General features: G+C 37.9%; 1 protein-coding gene across 2 annotated transcripts; it reads right to left on the reverse strand.

Annotated features, from left to right (window-relative positions):
* Positions 1-1,976: 1,976 nt before the first annotated feature.
* Positions 1,977-8,427, reverse strand: LOC140275191 (E3 ubiquitin-protein ligase RING2-A-like). 2 transcript variants are annotated; one of them, XM_072370607.1, is made up of 7 exons: positions 8,142-8,427; positions 6,439-6,540; positions 5,568-5,728; positions 5,276-5,491; positions 4,013-4,330; positions 3,350-3,605; positions 1,977-2,608 (listed from the first exon to the last, which is right to left on the reverse strand). In XM_072370607.1, the coding sequence occupies exons 2-7, from the start codon at positions 6,514-6,516 to the stop codon at positions 2,435-2,437; spliced, it is 1,203 nt and encodes a 400-aa protein (XP_072226708.1). In that variant the 5' UTR covers positions 6,517-6,540; positions 8,142-8,427; the 3' UTR covers positions 1,977-2,434. The 2 variants fall into 2 exon arrangements, with proteins under 2 accessions (XP_072226708.1, XP_072226707.1); XM_072370606.1 differs by having other exon boundaries at positions 5,267-5,491.
* Between the last annotated feature and the right edge of the window lie 10,463 nt (positions 8,428-18,890).

Here is an 18,890-nt window from a genome sequence, read left to right on the forward strand (position 1 = left end):
TCTGCTTGTCTGGGTTTCATTCGTGTAAAATAATGGGGCACATCTTAGGTGCGGAGTTACTCTGCTCAGGTTGTTTCCCATTATTTGGAATTTTTCAAACTACGGTTGCCTTCACTTGGACAGTCCGAGGAATGCAGCGTTATTTGGTTTGTTTTATTTTCACGCTGCACCTCTGAAAGCAGACCAAACGGATGCAGTTGCAACAGCGGTTTGTTTGTGGCGTTACTTCCCCAAATGAGCGCTGAGCAGTAAGAAGGGAAGAAGAAAACCCGGGTCGTTGGTTGACCAGGAGCACGAACGGAAATCCATCCCCTTCAGCCGGATTGTTCATAAACTATAACCCGAGTCACAAGCAAGAGTCCGATTATCAACTACTCCACGTCTGCCCGCCAGACATTTCCAACTTTCTCTTCAGTTTCGTGCTGTCGTCTGTTTTTCTCTCAATTCGTCTCTCTGGTTCGCCGGATGTGAACTGAGACGCATGTTTTTTAAGCAGACCAGAATACGGATGAGCTTCCACACCTCCCCAAAGAAGCGAACCATCTGAGGAAACAAACTGGTCCGGACCAAACGGCGCCAGTGTGAAAGCACCCTAATAATGTGTTGGAAGTAGAGAGGGAGATTCGGCACAAATTTAATTATATAAAAAACTGACAAAAGCATCTTTTAAAACACTTCAATTTTAGTACATTTTATTTTTGCATTGTTGAGGAAAAGGGTTCAATTTTATATCCCCGAGGAAAAGAAATGTTGCTTATACACACGTCTTATGAACTGAAAGGAGGAAGAATTACGGCTGCAGGAGATAAAAGAGCAGTAGGACAGAATGGTTGAACGTACAGATTAAATAACTTGATTAAAGCTCACAGCTTTGTTGGAGGAAAAGTTTCTCATGCAAATGAAAACTTCATAGTGAGTGCGAACAGAACTGGTAAACATCAAATCTGCTCCACGTTCAGGTGGAAGATGGGACTCATATTCAAAGACTGAAAATAAAACATTTCAACAGTAAGTTTTCATTTCCTGCTCATGTCTAATTGGATTACAAAGATAATGTACAAGCAAATTAGCAATGGACATATGCATATGAAGTAAAACAAAAGCGCATGATCTTTAGAACATAAAATATTGCTCCTCTCACATGCAGTCACCTGTGTTCTGACATGCTGTCAGACGATGATCAGCTCATTTACAGAGAAATGAGAACCCTGTTCACTTATTTGAACCATAATAGTCAAATCTGTTTCTGTTAAATAGTAATAGTTAAATAGTTCTCCTTTTGTGAGACCACAAACTGAGTACATGTAGTGAGAAGCTATCTCACAGTAATCCTGAAAGCTTCAGTCACACGTTAAGAATTAAAAATGACTTCATGAATAGATCAGATGGAAATCGAGCTAAAAAACTGATTATTTTGATCAGTATCTCTAAGATACTGCAAGAAAAGGTTTGAAGTCATACTTGAAATGATGGAAGCTAAACTTAATACCAGTGATTTTCATGTACCAGGTCAGATACCTGCAGTCACTTACTTATCCAAACCTATTTGTGCCAAGAAATGATGAAATGGGAAAGCTTATGCTAAAATTCTGTCATCATGAAAGAGTGAATCTAAATCAAGTCACTAACGCATTTCCACCAAATAAATATGCTCGGAACCAAAATCAGAAGCACTCTCAAGTCATTTGTGAATCTAATTAAGAAAAAAAAAAGAGTCTGATAAAAAACTATTTGACACAGCAGTTTCTAAAAATAAGGACAGCTGAAAAGATGCTTCTGATTAATCGAGACCACGATGAAAGCTCGCTGTCACAAATCTTACAAACTCCAGATTTTCAATGGACCTTTCGTAGAAAGTGTGACTTCTGTCAAAACTTTGTTTTTTTCCACACACACGGAAAACCTGTTAATGAGCATCTTTGCAAAAAGAAATGAAACGAGTGTGTTTGGAAAGAGTGACCAATCGAGAGAGAGAGCCAGATCAACTTCCTATTTTATCACCAGCAGCTTAAAGAAAGTTTTTAGTACATGCAGATGCTTTGCAGTGTCTTTTTTTCACCACGAAAAAGAATGCAGCTGATGGAAAACAAAAGAACTCCACTTTTTCATCTTTTTGTCCAGCAGCCATAGGAGTAAACTGGGCAATCCGAATGTATTCCAACTAACCATCAGAGAGGGTCACGAGCTGTTAGTTTGTGATTTGTTGGTTTTACTTCTTTTTTTTTTTTTTTTGATAAATTGTCAGTTAATTCAGGGCAAATTTGTTGTGCAAAAAAAAAAAATTAAGTTCAGTCTATAAATGAAGTTGGATCATTTCAGCTTAATGCTATTTTATTAAGAAAGGAAAAAAGATGCTGATAATAATCTTGTTGTGGCCGAGAGAGGATGTGGTTATAAACAGGTGAGGTGGAAAAAAGCAGCCCACCGCTCTTCCTCATGCCTCCTTCTGTGAGGGTGGGGACTTCTGCTGGGGCTGCTGCTGCTGCTGTTGCTGTGGTGGTTGTGGTTGCTGCTGCTCCTTGGTTGGAGCATAGTAAAGCTCTAAGGGCTTCCTGACCTTCCAGTATTTCTCGTTGACCAACTCCAGTGTCAAAGAGCCATTGAGTGTCTGAGAGAAGACAGAGGGGCAAAACAAATGTGGGTGAATTAACAGCATGAAGTGCTAAACTGTCAGCAACACACGGGCGAGATGTGCTTTCAGATCAAACACGGCCCTTCTTAAAGAAAAGTAAATGAACTGATTAAGGAGGTGGTGCCACATGATAACTGTCAAAGCTGTCCACTTATGCATCCACTACTCTCTCATAACCTCAGCTTTCAAAAGACCAACACTGCAACAGCCCAAACAAAATGTGAGTAAAAAACCAACGTGCACGGTCAGTGGTTACGACCTTCATTTTCAGACAGTCTATTGGTCAAATGTATTATCTGGCGGGAAACTATGACAGTTTGGTATTTTTTTCCCCAGAATTCTACCTCCACATCAACATGATGAACTCACTATCTTGTGCTGTTTTTATAATTTAGGGCCCATGGAGAGATTTTGTAGGAGCTCTGTTAAATTCTGCTTTAAAAAACCCAAAACATATATATAAGAGACTGAGCAACCATGAAAAAAGCTTAAACCAGTGAAATACAGTTAATGGATTAATGGTTTAAAGAGATACAGTTTACTGAATTACTGGGTAAGTGGTAGGATTGTTAAATTAATTAACAGTAAAGCGTTAAATGTGGTTAAATGACTGATTTGATATTTTCTGTTGACATCTAATCAATGTGTTCTTCAGGTTCAAGAAAAACAAGCAGATTAAGGATATGAGACACAACATAACGTGGTTTTATTACTCACAGAGAACTGTCCTCCCCTTGTTGTGATGTAAATGGTGTATTGCTTCTCACTGATGTTGGTCAGAGTCGTCCCCTCTCCACCCCTTGATGTTCCTCCACTATCACCTCCTCCCTCAGCTCCTCTCTCTTCTTTTCCTGCCTCTTCTCTCCCTCTGTCCTCCACCTCTCCGTCAGTCCGTCTGTCCTCAAGGGCAATGCGCAGAGCAAGGTATTTTGATAGATGGTCCACTGTGGCGTTGGCCGTCGTCTTTACAAATCTAGAAGAAGAAAGAAAATTTATGAAAATGAAAATGAAGATCGATGTTATTTATGATTGTTTTTTCTCTTTTTGGTCACTTGGGGGCAGCAGAGAGTTATATTATTTTGAAAAGATATCCAGAAAGATGCCACTGCTGATGTCACTGCCTGTTTTGAAGCCTTGAGTTTGTAATTTGGCAGCCATCTTTGGTTTTTCTAACTCATGGTGATCTGCGAGGAATACATGTGACTGAGAAGCTGAGATCACTGTCCATGGTAACAGCCATTTCTCAAATAGAAATGCCCAAAATTATGCATAAACTTGCAGATGTAGAATATACTGACACATAGTCGTTCATCTGCAGAATCTGATTTCCATATTAAGTGTGTATTACCTCTGCTTTTGGTAAAACGATCCTTTTCTCACCTGGTCTGGTTGTAGTCCTGGGCCTGGACGAGCTGAGGGTGTGGTCTGAACACCAGCTCGATCTCTGAGGCCGGCCCCTCCTTATGGCGTCTCAGAGGAGGAGTCGGGCTCTCACTGTCCGCCTCGGGCCCAGAGCCGTCGTCAGAGACACGCCGCCGCTTGCGGCTCGGTCCGGCCTCTGGGGGAGTTTGATCGCGGGGATGGGGGGTCACCTGTCCTGAGTCATGGGACAGGTGTGAGCGGGAGTCGCCGTTATCCTCCCCGCCACTGAAGGTGGTGTTATCACTTTCCTGAGTGGGCTTCTTCACCCGGTGGTTCCTACAAAGAGGTGGTAAACACACAGTGACAGACGAAAAGCATGTTTTGTCTCAACTGTTCTGTACTTCCAGTTTTGCTTATACAACAACCTCAAACATTTGAAGGGGAGAGAGGAGAATTTAGTCTGCAACCGTAGTTATGGTGAAATTACAGGAGACTGTCTGAAACAGAAACTGACAGCAGGACAAAACAACCCAAAAAGGACGTGTCAGAGAGCTGTTGAGGAGACAAAAGAAACACGGATCAATAATAAAACCTCTTTAAACCCACATGAAAGTACCACAGAAAAGATGTAGAACCTGCCAGAGAATGACCAGATTTCTGTTTTCTACTGTCAAAGTAATCAAGATTAATACAGGGTGTACAGATGGGTGTAATCAGATTACACCCATCTGTACACCCATCAGTGCGATACTGACAGAGGCTTATATTAGATCATTCTGCTGCCTTTAATGGTGACAGTTTGACAAACAGATAACAACCCTGAAATAACAAGAGCTCACTTTGATTGGTAATTCCAGCATTGGCTATCTCAGGCCATACTGCCCTCTGGATGGCTTTACTTTTCTGTCATCATATGGGTTACCCCATTCATTTATCTAATTACAAGAACATGGATTTGATTTAAAGTACATCGGAAGTAGTTAGTTATCTTAATAACATGAGATAACTGAGCCTGTACTTATTGGAATTGGGAACAAGGAATTATTCACATTAATTCAGGACTTATATCATTAATAATAAGAATAATAAAACAACTCTGCCAGGAATTAGTCACAAATTTGCTACACTGCCTAAAATGATTCAATAATAGATATTAAATGGAGATTAAGTCAAGAATAAAAAGTGTAGAAATATTAGTCTCAATAGTTAGATGTGTGGGATTAAAAACAGATCTGTGATAAAACCCCCAGCAACATGCCCTCCCCAGCCAACCTCTCGGACCTGTAGCGAGCCTGCTGGCGGAGCCCCTCCTCAATGCTGGAGCTCAGGGCTTCCTTGTTGTGCAGCCTGTTGAGTCGCTCGAGGACGCTGCGCTGATGGGCCTCGTACTCGTCGCGACTCGGGTAAATCTTTGAGATCAAGGCGTCAAAGTTTGAATCTCTGCGAAGTGAACGTCTGGAGACCAGTTTCTTCCGGCAAGTCGGGCACTCCTTGTTCCTGAGGAGGGAGGAATCATTCCCAACTTGCATCTTTTTCAGTGTGCTGCATCCTACTTTTAAAAAACGATGCTCACCCAGATCGCAGCGCAGTGACGATGCATTCAGAGCAGAAGCGGTGCAGACACTCTTTGGTGGTCATCGTGTTCTTCAGCATGTCCAGACAGATGGGGCACATGAGCTCACTGTGCAGTGAGCGAGGAGACACCGCCACCTCCGTCCCATCCACAATGGCCTCCTGGACACACACAAAATCATCCACAATATGAAACATGTGACTGCAAATGACAAAGAAACATTCAGCACAGGTTCAATAACACCGATGTCATCACCAGCATCGATGAACACTGGGCAAAACGTAACAATTTGAATGATTTTTTTTTCCATTTCAAGATTTCGAGTAATAACTTAGGTCACTGCCTGAATTATCAGGTGTACTGTTGTTCCTAAAAAGACTCTCGAGTCTATGACATAAAGAAGCCAAAAGTCAGAAAATGCTCTTTTTTTTTTCTAGTACAATCTGATCCATAATACTGATGTCAATCTGTTAATAAGTTTTCAGTTATCCAATACTTAATTTCCTTTTTTTTTTCTCTAAATCTCAACCATTCCTTAGAATTAGCAGCAGACTATGGAGAAGTTGTTTAGAAAAACTGGCTTAACAGCTAAATACCACATCACAAAATGTATACACACACATATTCACAGTTAAGAAATATCTCAATCTTCCATTACCAATAGTTACATTACTGTTGTCCATTTTAAAATTGTTGTCACTATGTAAATAATGTGCAGTTAAGTGCTGTGGTCACACACAATAGTTTGTATGTCTTCCCCCTTTCTTGTTTTTCAGAGATTTTGGTGCCTTGTTACAATTCTGTTAAATATACCTGAAAACCCCAAACAATGCTCCAGACGTTTTAGAGGCAGACACACACACAGATTTACCTGAGGGCTCCTGTGTAGCTCATACAGACTCAGCTCCCAGGTTTTACTGGGAGTCTGGATGTTTACAGGAGCTGCCATGGCTGCTGTTTCCCACAATCCTCACTGGACCAAGAGAGAGAAAGAACACAGAAACTATTCAGTTTTCTTAGTAATATACACATATAGACCAATTGAATTTGACAGATGTATTTTTTCTTTTTTAAACATATACCTGCTTCTCTATCTATACACAAGTTTTCTTCCCATTTATATTCTCTGTAACAAGTTCATAATTGCCTCTAAATCAGTGGCTGTATTTATAAGCTGTATCTTATTAAGCCATAAAGCCATGTAGTTGCAAGCAAAATCATTCAACCTCTGAATAATTTTGACAGCGACTGCATTAGTAGAAACTATATTTGGACATGTTGTTTTTTTGTGCCTTGTCATAGGATCTTTACAAAACACAACAAAAGCTGCAAATCACACTTCTTATGCTTAATCAAAATCAAAATGTTTCACAAGAAGTTATTACTTACAGAAGCTGAGTAAGAAACCAGACAGAGTAAATGCATCTCGACAGGGTTGTTTGAGATGCACTTTTTATGTGGACGTGTCTTAATGTTGTCATACTGGAAATGTTTTAAAATCACCCTCAAATCCAGGAAGTTAAGAGTCTTACAGTGATGATGGACACTCCCCTTTGGTAATAAGTTTCAGTGAGATAAAAGCTACTTTGACTCCTGATTAAAAAAATGCTGCATAAATTATCACTACTAGGTTACACCTCCAAACAGGATCTAATGTTGGTCATCAAACTAAAAAGAAACCGACCACAGGAAATAAGATTTCCATAAAGAAATGGAAGAAATCAAGGTTACAGTGGACTAAAGAGAAGCAGTCATGGACTGTGGTTGATTGGATGAAAGCGATATTCAGAGCTGAATCACCAATCTGTATCAGACAAGGAGATGACGCTGCAAAATTTGTCCGGAGTAAGTCCAATGAAACTGATAAAGATGACAAATTTTCATAATCATTGATGATATGAGACTGATGTCAGGTAAAGGACAAGGGAAGGTGGCAACCATTACCTGGTGGCAGTAAATGTCACAAAGCAAAGGGTTTTCAAATGTTTCTTCAGGAGAGACATATCAACTCAATGACATGACCAGCAAGCAATTTGACAACAATCCCCCAGATGTCCATTATCAGTAAGGTTCTCCTCTTCTGATCTAGTTCCTTATTTCACACGCTACAATAGCAAGTCATTTTCTTAAACTGTGGAAATACCAGCCTGTCCCATTTAGATAGCCTTAATACTTGTATGTAAACTCTTTGGCCTTGATAACAATCCTAGCCTTTCAGCTCACTGAATAGCATTTGTTGATTTTAAATGTGCTCTCTGGGTATATAAACCAATTACATTTAATGCAAGCACTTACTCACAGCTTGAATACAGTTTAGAAGAGAACTGTCTCATCATTACAGCAACCCAATAAACTATTCAAGCCACATTATGAGAGGAGACTAACGGACGGGGGAGGATTAAACTTCCAGCAAAGACAAAGCTGAGACTTCTTCACGATTTACACCATTTAATAAGTTTGCAAACTTTTCTCCACCGTAGATTTTACAAAACAAGTGTAAACAATACTTTTATTCATCTATGTAAATATAAACCTAGGGACGAGTTTAAGCAGTGGATCAAGGTAAAGACTCACCTGACGTTTAACTGACGGACAGCTGACCGGAGGAGACACGAACCCCTCCCGCTGCACAAACACACACAGGCTTCTGAAAAACTACTCACTAAAACACTCCAGCAGCATACACCAGCACTTATTTAAGCCAGATACATAAAAGAGTCGGCAGAGGATTTTTTTTTAAGTCTGTCTAAGCTCTGCTGGGATACTACGCACACCAAAGTGATCGAGAACGTAACATTTTCCGATCATCAACGGTTAGCTAGCACTAGCTGTAGCCATCTTACTTCGTTGTGTTCTTCTTCTCCCCGGAACAACTCTCCTACACCCCGGCAGCTGCGTAACCTCTCTAAGCACCACTGACCCCCGGCGGCCAGTTGGTGTGTTGCAATAGACCTCACAATAGAACACGACTTAAATGTTTTAAAACGGGCCCTTTTAATAGTTAATTTCCTTCTGTTAATAATGCCTCAAATGACTTGTGCTTTATGCTTGACACACTTATATATTTAGCATAACAACAGTGCAGCAATTAGTGGAGAACTGGATATAAAATATCTGCTTGCAAGTGCCTGTGATGCTTTTGGCTATCCAGATGCAGAGGGTTACTACTTTAATGACAGACAGCAGCTTGTCAGTAAGTCAGCAAACTTAGAAAGTCATATAAACAAATTCTTTCCCACCCTGGTAAATCTTTAGTTTATTGACATGTTGCTGAAGATATTCACATAAAAATGTATTGATACAATTAATACATACAGTCAAGTGTTTTCCTTCAAAAATGACTTTTATCTGGATGACGCCGCAGATTATGATCAACTGTGATTACTTCAACCAGAATTTTGAAAAGGCAAGGGAAACTTGTACTCAGGCTGTGGTAAGATGCACTAAAGAGAGATATGGTACTTAATGTTTCACAGGGAAATATTGTTCTATTTACTTCCTTCTATTTCCACTTTTAGAAAACAGACTGTAGGGAATGTCAGACAGAATTTTACAAAAGAAAATAAAGTGTAGTCACAAAATGCTAATTGCAGTTGCTGTTAAATTAAAAAAGCCACATAGTCAATAAAAAGGTTTCTCTTTCTCTTTTGGCTGTAAACAAGATCACTTGTAAGACCAGGTGCAAAATAAAAATGATTAATTAATGCAATAAAAAAAGAAAAGAGCTGTTTTCTTCTGAAAAAGCACACGTTTATTTGCCCAGCAACTTAACATTACATTTAAATATATTAGACACAACAGAGCTTAGAGGAAGTTATTATTATAAGTTTAAAATAAATGAAGGAAAGGGGTTAATGAAGCATAAGATCAAATAAAATACTAAAACAACCAAAAAAAGCTAATACAACCCTGCAGTCCACCTACAGTAGCTGCCTCTCATTCAGTCTGTAGTCTGCAGGGTGTTGGTGAAAATCATAAGAGCCTGGCTTAGAAAACAAATGCAGGCAGACAGGTTTAACAGCTAAGTAACCTGTACAGGTTCTGCTTTGTTTCATGAAATAAAGGCTTAAAATTTCATATGCGTCTGTCAACATAGCATTCTTGACATACTCTCTTTTAGCAAATGTTTCTAAGTGGAGTATTGATTTTGATAATCCCACTGAGTCCCTCAGGGCTTACACTTGGGAAAATCCATGCAGTCAGTAATATAAGAAATTCATCACATTTATCTGTGGAAAAATAAGTGATTCATTCTGCTTTGTTTTTTATTTTAGTCTTATTCTTCCTCAAGGGGCTTAGATGTGTTTCGCTTGATTATCTTGCTGAAGGACAAGTCCATCTCCTCTCATTACTCTTGACAAATGTGCTGAGCTGAAGTGGTTTTTAAAATCTCTCATTTTGTCCAACTAGAAGTAAGAAGTAGAAGATCTCTCTTGGACTAATGACTACAGAAAATGCACCACTGATCGTGAAACTGTGAAAATAAAATAAAAAATAAGAAAGAAAGAAATCAAACAAAGATTTATTTGTGGCCTCGGTTTGTACACTTCAACCATTTATATGGTTGAAGTGTACAAACAACTTGTCATAGTTGTATTTGGATGAGTTAATCAAGCATCTTGATAGTTTGTATTCATGAGAAGAAAACATTGACACATGGCATGTACCTATAGTGGCAGCATTCCAAATACAATAAAAAGACATTAACTGAATTAAAAAAGAGGAAGAATACAAACTTTCATAAAGTTGAGACACAATAAGATTAAAATGATTAAACAGGTTATATAGAAAAATGTAGAGAATACATAATTAAATGCAATATATGTATCATAAATAAAGATAGATAATATAAATAATGCAATATAAGATATTAAGAAAACATGTATGACTCCATGATTACATATATGTTCCAGTCATTAATTTACTCCACTGGGTGTCAGAAAATACCATGTGAGCTTGAACACCGACAGCCAGCTGAAATTGTTGGTATATGAGAATATGAGGTTAATGAGTTATTTGGTTATGAGTCATCAGGGGCGTCACCTGTCTCTTCTGACGTAGATGTGCGTGTTTTTAAAACCAATGTTTGATAAGTTCCTGTGTTTGCTGCCAAGTCCTCTAACATTCACAGATCATATCCACCAAAAGTCAAAATATTTTCTCTACAGATGCTCTAATATTTCACAAAAATGACCATCCTAAAACCACAATGTATAGATAAGAAACATGCATTGACAAGAGGAGCAGAAGTATAGCCAAAATGTACATCGAAAAGTGGTGGAAAAAACATTTTTCTCCTCTGCTTCTGTAAACATATTAATGCAAAATTAGGGAGATTTGAAAACTGAACTGAAGAAAAGATACTTTATGACAATATTAGACTGTTAGAACTGAGGTCAGTAAATAAAGTATTTTTTTATGATAGATATAGTATAGTTATAGCTATAGTTTTAGTATTTTTGTTTGGCTTCCCAACAGACAGTCCTTCTAATTACACTATGTATAATTCAAACCTATGGCTTGGAAAACAACATCCCTCCCAAAGAGTCCCAAGATATTTTTTCATTGTCTTGTTGTTGTTTTTGTTGTTTGCTTGTGATTCCACACAGTTTTGGAAATAAAGATGATGGAAACTTTTAATCTTGGCTAGATATTTAAATACATTTCTTAGAAGTAAAGCAATTTTTGCTCAGTAACCATATTTTTATCACTAATTAGCATTTCCTTAGCTTCTGAACACTCAATAAGCACTTCATTGAAAATGCCTGAATATCTGCTCATTAATACAATAAGCTTATGATACAGCAGCACTGCAGTGTATTTACAACTCAGGAGCTTTAGGTATTGTTCATATCAAACAGCAGAATGACGGTTTCAGTTGGTCAGACTAGTTTGGGTGTGGTCGTCTGGTTTTAAAAACCGCCTCTGGAGCTCTTTCAGACTACTGATCAACACAAACAAACCAACTCAAAGCAGTGCTGCTGATGGAAATATCTTGTTGGTTTGAGAGGTCAGACTATTTGGAACTGAGAGAAGGCACCAATTCAAAACACAGCCCACCTTGAACGATGGGCAGCAAAAGCAGTCGGCAAAGAGCAGGATATTAGGCTGCTTGAGTTAGAAAAAAGCTTGGTCCTATGAACCTTCTAACAGGTCAACACAGTCAGAAATGAGTTCCTCACTATCTCCGTTTTGTAGTTTTCTTTGAAGAAAGTGAAAAGGCTAAACTGTTGCATTGTGTTGTGTTACGCATTCAGGACACACCCCACACTTGAAACGCCATAGCCACCTGTGCGTAGGTGGGAAGATGACATCAATCATCACAGAGTTTTTATCTTTATCAATGAAAATATGTGCGTCATTATGACACCCAAGAGGAAGACAGCAAGTGTTAATTAAATAACTTTCTGTAAACAAAAGGAAAGACAGGTGTACATCAAATATAATATAGTTTTATTTATATAGCGCCAAATTACAACAAATTTTCATCTCAAGACACTTAAATAATATAGTTCAAGCCAATTGTAATTAAATTAATTGTAATCATAATCCAATTAAATCCAATTAATTAATTTCAAAATAATCCACTTCATTCATATAGAGCCAAATCAAAAAACAATATCCTAGCTAACGAAACCAACAAATTGCACCGAAACTTGTCTTCAGTCCAATCTCCCATCCTGAGCATGCCTGTGGCGACTGTTGAAAGGAACGACTCCCTGCAGGAAGAAACCTCTGGCAGAACCAGACTCTGAAGGGTGGCCATCCGCCTCGACCAGCTGGGGTTTGAGAAGACAGAAAAGAGGGGGGACAATCACCATAACACCATTCAAAGGATCCCTGTTGGAACAGGGAAACACAAGTTAGTAACCACAATAATGTCACATGTACATAGTATCATTTGAGAAATTAAACAGGGGGAAAAAGAGAGCAAAGTGAGGAAAGGTGTGACAGATGAGGTCCCCCAGCAGTCTAAGCCTATAGCAGCTTAACTATGGGATGTTCAGGATTACCTGAGCCATTCCTAACTATAAGCTTTATCAAAAAGGAAAGTTTTAAGCCTAATCTTAAAAGTGGAAAGGGTGTCTGCTTCCTGGACATTTACTGGCAGCTTATTCCACAAGAGAGGGGCGTGATAACTGAAGGCTCTACCTCCCATTCTACTTTTAGAAACTCTGGGAACAACAAGTAAACCTGCAGTTTGGGAGCGAAGTGCTCTGTTCGGAAAATACCTTACAATGAGATTTAAGATATGATGGAGCTCGGTCATTAGGAGCTTTATATGTGAGGAGAAGAAAATTAAATTCTATTCTGAATTTAACAGGGAGCCAATGAAGAGAAGCTAAAACTGGAGAAACATGATCTCTCCTGTTAGTTATCACCAGAGAACTCTGGCTGCAGAATTTTGGATCAACTGGAGGCTTTTCAGAGAATATGTGGGACAGCCCAATAATAAAGAATTACAGTAGTCCAGTCTTGAAGTAACAAATGCATGGACTAATTTCTCTGCATCACCCTGAGACAGGGTGTTCCTGATTTTAGCAATATTACGAAGGTGAAAGAAGGCAGTACTGGAAACCAGTTTTATATTTGCATCAAATGATAAATTCTGGACAAAAATAACTCCAAGGTTCCTCACTGTAGAACTAGAAGCCAAGGAAATACCATCTAGAGTAACTATATAACTAGACAATTTCTCCCTGAAGCGCTCAGGTCCAAAGAGAACAACTTCAGTTTTGTCTGAATTTAGAAGCAGACAGTTCTGAGTCATCCAGGTCTTTATGTCTTTGAGACATGCTTGTAATCTGACCAACCTATTGGTTTCATCTGGTTTCATAGATAAGTACAGCTGAGTATCATCAGCATAACAATGGAAATTTATGCCATGCTGTCTTATAATGTTATCTAATGGAAGCATGTATAAAGTAAAAAGAATTGGTCCAAGCACAGAACCCTGAGGAACTTCATGACTTACTCTGGTGTGTGAGGAAGATTCGTCATTTACAAGAACAAACTGGAATCTATCAGATAAATGTGACTTAAACCAGCCTAATGCAGTTCCTTTAATCCCAATAACATGTTCAAGTCTCTGTAATATAGTGCTGGAAAGACTGCAGGTGAGACCGCAAAGGGCAGAAGGAATTCTACAAAAGGAAGAAGTGAACTGACTTCAGTCAAAGTAAAGACTGTGCTATTAAAACAAAGCCAAAACAAGATGAAACTATCGTTCTCAATAAATAAAAAACACTCCTGTTCATGCTCATTTCTATGTGCTTCAAATACTGCTCATCATTCCTCAATGGCTATTTTTCTTTTGCTTTCAAAATAATTTACCCTCAATTAAGCAATAGGATGACTAAAAGGATGAAAGTATTTTTCCATAAGCCTTTAGAATGTTCTTTTTAAGTTGTGACTGCATTTTCTCTTGTCAAGTGAAAGTAGGTTTATCTTTGAATCAACTGGTTGCAGCAAATATATGAGCAGTTTTTCACACCACACTAAACAGTGTAAAATAATGTGTTTGTCAAAGTTGAAGGAACAAATTGCTGAAATTAATAGTGTAGAAAAGGGTGAAAATCTCTCAAATGATCAAAAGCAATGATGTTATGTCAGAGATGTCTAAATACTGCATTGTTGCAGTTATTACACAGCTGTCACACACTCACGTCCATTCACTGACGAGTCAGTGCGGTGTCCACTCTAAGAAAGAAAAGTATAAACTGTGTTAGCATAAAACATTGCATAATTTTGAACAGGCTTTGACTGACACAGTAAATACAGACATGGCTCTGTGAGTTGGATAGCTAACGACTTTTCTATCCAAGCTGATCTCGTGTCAGGTCATAGAATAGCCAAAGTGGTTGTGAAATGTTAGTTTCACAACGGAAACATTGTGCAGTTACTTTAATTTTAACAAATTGAAATGTTTCAATTTGTGAAATTGGAAATTGTGCGGAAATTGTGCTTTTATCTCTGAACGGGTAAAAGTGAAGTAGAAAAGTAAGTGATCACAGAAGCAGTAAAGTGAAAGGTCTGTGTAAAAGGTTGTACAGGTTGGCTTGAAGGCCAAAGGGTTTGTCACCACCCACCAATACTGTGAATCTTTAGGCATCAAATGTACATGAATAGATTCAAATATGACTGGGTTTTGTGTTGTACGGGTAATTGAGGACTAAAATGAAGTTCATAGGAGGAGGCACAAGGATGTAGGGCGAAGATAACTGTGTTATTTACTGGAATCAAAAAGGTGCTGCTGAGGCAGGAAGTCCATAGAACAAAAAAAACAGACACACAGCTGAACATGGTAAGAACAGACTTGACATGCAGGAAACTCTGTTAAAATAATGGCTAACACTGGCAGAGCACAAAGAAAACCAAGGAGCTCAAATATTTACAGGGTGATTACCTAACTAACAACAGGTGAAGGAAATCAACTCATCAGGTGAAAATTGACAGCAGAATGGAAATTTTCTGAAATACATAGGGAAATTATTTTTTTCCTAATAAAAACTATGATTGATATGCTGAAATACAAAATGTGTAACTACAAAAGACAAAGGGACTGGTTGAACAATAAATAAAATGTACCTCCTGTCGTGTTTTCTGGAGCTCCTTTACTAGACTTTGTGAAAAGCGTCATCAGGAAAGGTTGCACAACCACAAGTAGCACTTTTAAGCCTACTTAGTGAAAAGAAGGCATGTGTTGGGCTCCAGTTTTTGAGAAATTCTTGTACAGAGGATACCAGATATTGTCATTGGAATTTTTAATTAATCTGATTTAATTTAAGTAAGTTAAGTAGAATGGGAGGGAGAGCCCTCAGTAATCAGGCACCTCTCTTGTGGAGCCAGCTTCCAGTATACGTCCAAGAAGCAGACATCCTCTCCAGCTTTCAGATTAGGCTTAAAACTTAAAAACCTATAAATAAGGATAGTTCAGGTGATCCAGCTACATCCCATAGTTATGCTGCTATAGGCCTAGACTGCTGGGGGAACTCTCATGATGTGCCTCACCTCACTCTGCTCTCCTTACTCTCCATGTACATATAACAATATTGTTGTCATTAACTTGTATTTCTCTTTCTCAGCAGGTGCCCCTGTTCTGGTGTTGTGGAGCTTGTTCCACCTTTCCTGTCCTTTCAAACCCCCGGCCGGTTGAGACAGATGGGAGCCCACCCTGAGTCTGGTTTCTTCTTGTTAAAAGAAAGTTTTTTCTTTCCACAGTCCTCTTGTACATGCTCCAGATGGGGGATTGGATCAAAGAGAGGTTTTGGTACAATCAATTGGTTTCCTTAGCGAGACAATTTTTCTAAACTGGCTCTGTATGAATTGGACCAATTTGGAAATTAATTGATTAGATTTGATTGGACTATTATTGTATTAAAATAAATTGGATACAAATTGGATACTAAGATTGCCACCTTTCATGTGGGTGACGTGGGTTCAAATCTGCTGCATGAAAGGTAATACCTCCAGTAAGGGTCCTCAGGCAAGACCCCCTTACCCCATAGGCCTACCAGTGTAAGGTGCTTTGGAAATTGATAAACAGAAACATCTTTGAAGTGCCTTGAGATGACATTACTGTGCTTTGGTGCAATATGAATAAAACTGAACTGAAACTGAAATTTAATCAAGGAGCCCGAGGTTTCTGCATTTCAGGGGATTTATCCTCCAGAAAAAAAATAAAATAAAATAAAACTTTACAAACATTTGGAGAGCGTGAGTGAATGTTATGAAGAAAACAAACAGGGGAAACTGAATTCTTACAGCATCCACGCATACGTCATTAGTTTCATTGTGCAAAAGGGAAGCATAATCAGTCATTTTATTTCCCTACAGCTATAAACAGAACAATGTGTACAACAGCATAGGATGGGTGCAGACATTGTCCAGCTATGAGTAACATTTATGTACACTAGGTGTGGATAGGTGTGCTACTGTGAGCATGCATTATAAGACATACAAAATAATAGCCTCCTTTCAAGTCATTGATGATTCTATTCTTGAACACTTTTTTGAAGCAGCTGCTGAGCACAAGTTTCCAAACACACCAGTTGCATATTTCCTTGCCAGATTTAGAAGTATGCAACATTTTCCTGTTAATGTTACTTGAAATAGAAGCAACATGAGCCACTTTAATGTCAATAAATAATTTGACAACTTTTCATGCAAATTTGGAGAAAATTCAGAAAAGTTTCAATGGCACCCGCCATGTTGACTCCTTCGAGTAATATCAAAGTTAAAAATCTTACTCTGAAAAGTAAATAGGGCTCAGCACATCAGACAAATATAATATGAGTAAATATCTGACCACAGTTTGCCCTGAAAAGTTGTAATGGGAGAGCACAAATCAGTGGCAAGGAAAGTCTAATTGGCAATACCTCACAGTAAAATCTTGCAGGTAAAAGTGCATTAGCATTATCAGAACACTTCAAACTTTTTATTCTGTGCAATAACAACAAGTAAAGAAAAAATCAATATGCTATTTAACATTATAATAATAAACTAATAATAATAAATAATAATAAACTGCTAGCATACATCGGCAGCTACCTAATGAAGAAACACACCTTGCTCTAAATAAGAAAAATAAATGTATATAAATTCCAGACAAAACCATAGAAATGCATGGACATTTTTTCAGTAAAAAAATCTGCCTAAGAAAGCAAAATCAAGGATTTAATTGACAATTTTAGTGAGTGAATTGAGCAAACTTCCGGAAAATCAGTATGCAATGCACATCTGCCTTTTTAGAGCTGCAAAAACCCAAAACTAACTTTAGTAATTTAGTTCTGGTCTATCTTAGACCAAAGAAAGGAAATGCTTGCATAACATTTGTGTGACATTTTCCTCCAAGTATTGTACTTGCAGTCTCTTTATTTTAAACTGAAAAAAAAATATTAAAACATGATAGAATAAATCATTAAATAAATGGATGGATGAATAAATTCATGAATAAATAAATAAGAGTCAGCTTAACAAAAACTTGCTTTTATCTATACATAAATACATTGCAATCCAAAGATAAAAACATAAGAAATGCATCTAAACCGGTTTTATACACAAAGCCTGTACATGTAATAGAAGGATGTAAAGAGAGGACCACACCTGAAGTACTGCTTACGATATTACCCATTCAGATGTTTAATACATTTGTTCAGACCTGATGTCAACAGGCGTGCATTGTGTGGCTATAAAAGTCTCTCCCTGAAACTGGTACAGTTAAATAGCAAACAGACAGCAGCTGGCAGGAGGAAATCTGTAAGTTCAATTTAAATGAGTGTCGTTCTTGTTGTTGCTTTTAGAATTTTGCTGAGAAAACTAAATTGTTTTTCGTTCATTCTTACAACTTTGTTATTCTTATTGTTAAGCTATTTGATGTTTATGTATTTTGTTCTTAAAATAAAATACAAACAAGGTGCAGATTTTATACAGTATATTATATAAGTATTCTTACAATACAATAGCTTTAGAAAAGGGCCAGAAATCAAAAATAAATAATATTAAGATATGTTCTAAAATTAGCGTATGAAATATATGTACAAAACAATTCAGTGGCTTAATGTAAAATCTGACCAAAAGACACTTGGGAAACACACATGGGAAAAAAATAAAGTATGTGTGCCTTAGTGGAGTTCTTAATGGAAACAAAGTTAGAAAAAAGATTTTTTGAAAACATATGCAAGATAAAAAGTAATTGAATTTTGGTCATTGGGTGTAAGATCTTATGAGGATAAGCTGGTAATTTTGAAGTTATCATTTTGTTATCAAAGTAAAATATGATTAAAATGAATGATTTTGTCTTTAAAACAAAAGGGACACAAATCCTACAAAGATGGTCAAGATTTATGCCATTTTCCTTGTATTTGCAGGTAAGTTTGAAAATTTGCTTTACTAAAACAAGATAGTATAATGGAACTGAATTTGAAGTATGACACTAACTCTGACAAATATTGGTGAAAAAATTTTAGCATCAACGGCTGCATCAGTAACTACGACTGCTGGAATATTAACGACACCTTCTCAGACAAATACCAGTATTGCAGCAACATCAACAAGAGTTCCCCAGTCAACAACTAGTTCTTCCCAAACAACAACTATAACACTAACATCAACCACAGTTGTCCCAGCATCCAGCACACCTGGAGCAACAGCAACGACAGCTGCCCAAACGACAACTACTTATTCTCCAACAACAACCTCCTCTTCAGCAATAACCACTGGTGGAACATCAACAACTACCAGTGATGCGGACACATGGACTACAGCTCCCCAAACAACAACTACATCTTCACTAACAACAACTCCTACAGCAACAACCACAGC

Source organism: Leuresthes tenuis, unplaced genomic scaffold, assembly GCF_036924035.1.
Source record: "Leuresthes tenuis unplaced genomic scaffold, fLeuTen1.0.hap1 SCAF_18, whole genome shotgun sequence".
Taxonomy (NCBI): domain Eukaryota; kingdom Metazoa; phylum Chordata; class Actinopteri; order Atheriniformes; family Atherinopsidae; genus Leuresthes; species Leuresthes tenuis.

Bases quoted from the DNA above. Each gene is read 5' to 3' on its own strand.
- LOC140275191 (XM_072370606.1), bottom strand. From the start codon at position 6,516: ATGGCAGCTCCTGTAAACATCCAGACTCCCAGTAAAACCTGGGAGCTG. The intron at 4,331-5,266 runs GTTGGCTGGGGA...ACCTCTTTGTAG, and splicing joins GCTCGCTACAGGTCCGAGAG to GAACCACCGGGTGAAGAAGC. The intron at 3,606-4,012 runs GTGAGAAAAGGA...TTCTTCTTCTAG, and splicing joins CAGGACTACAACCAGACCAG to ATTTGTAAAGACGACGGCCA.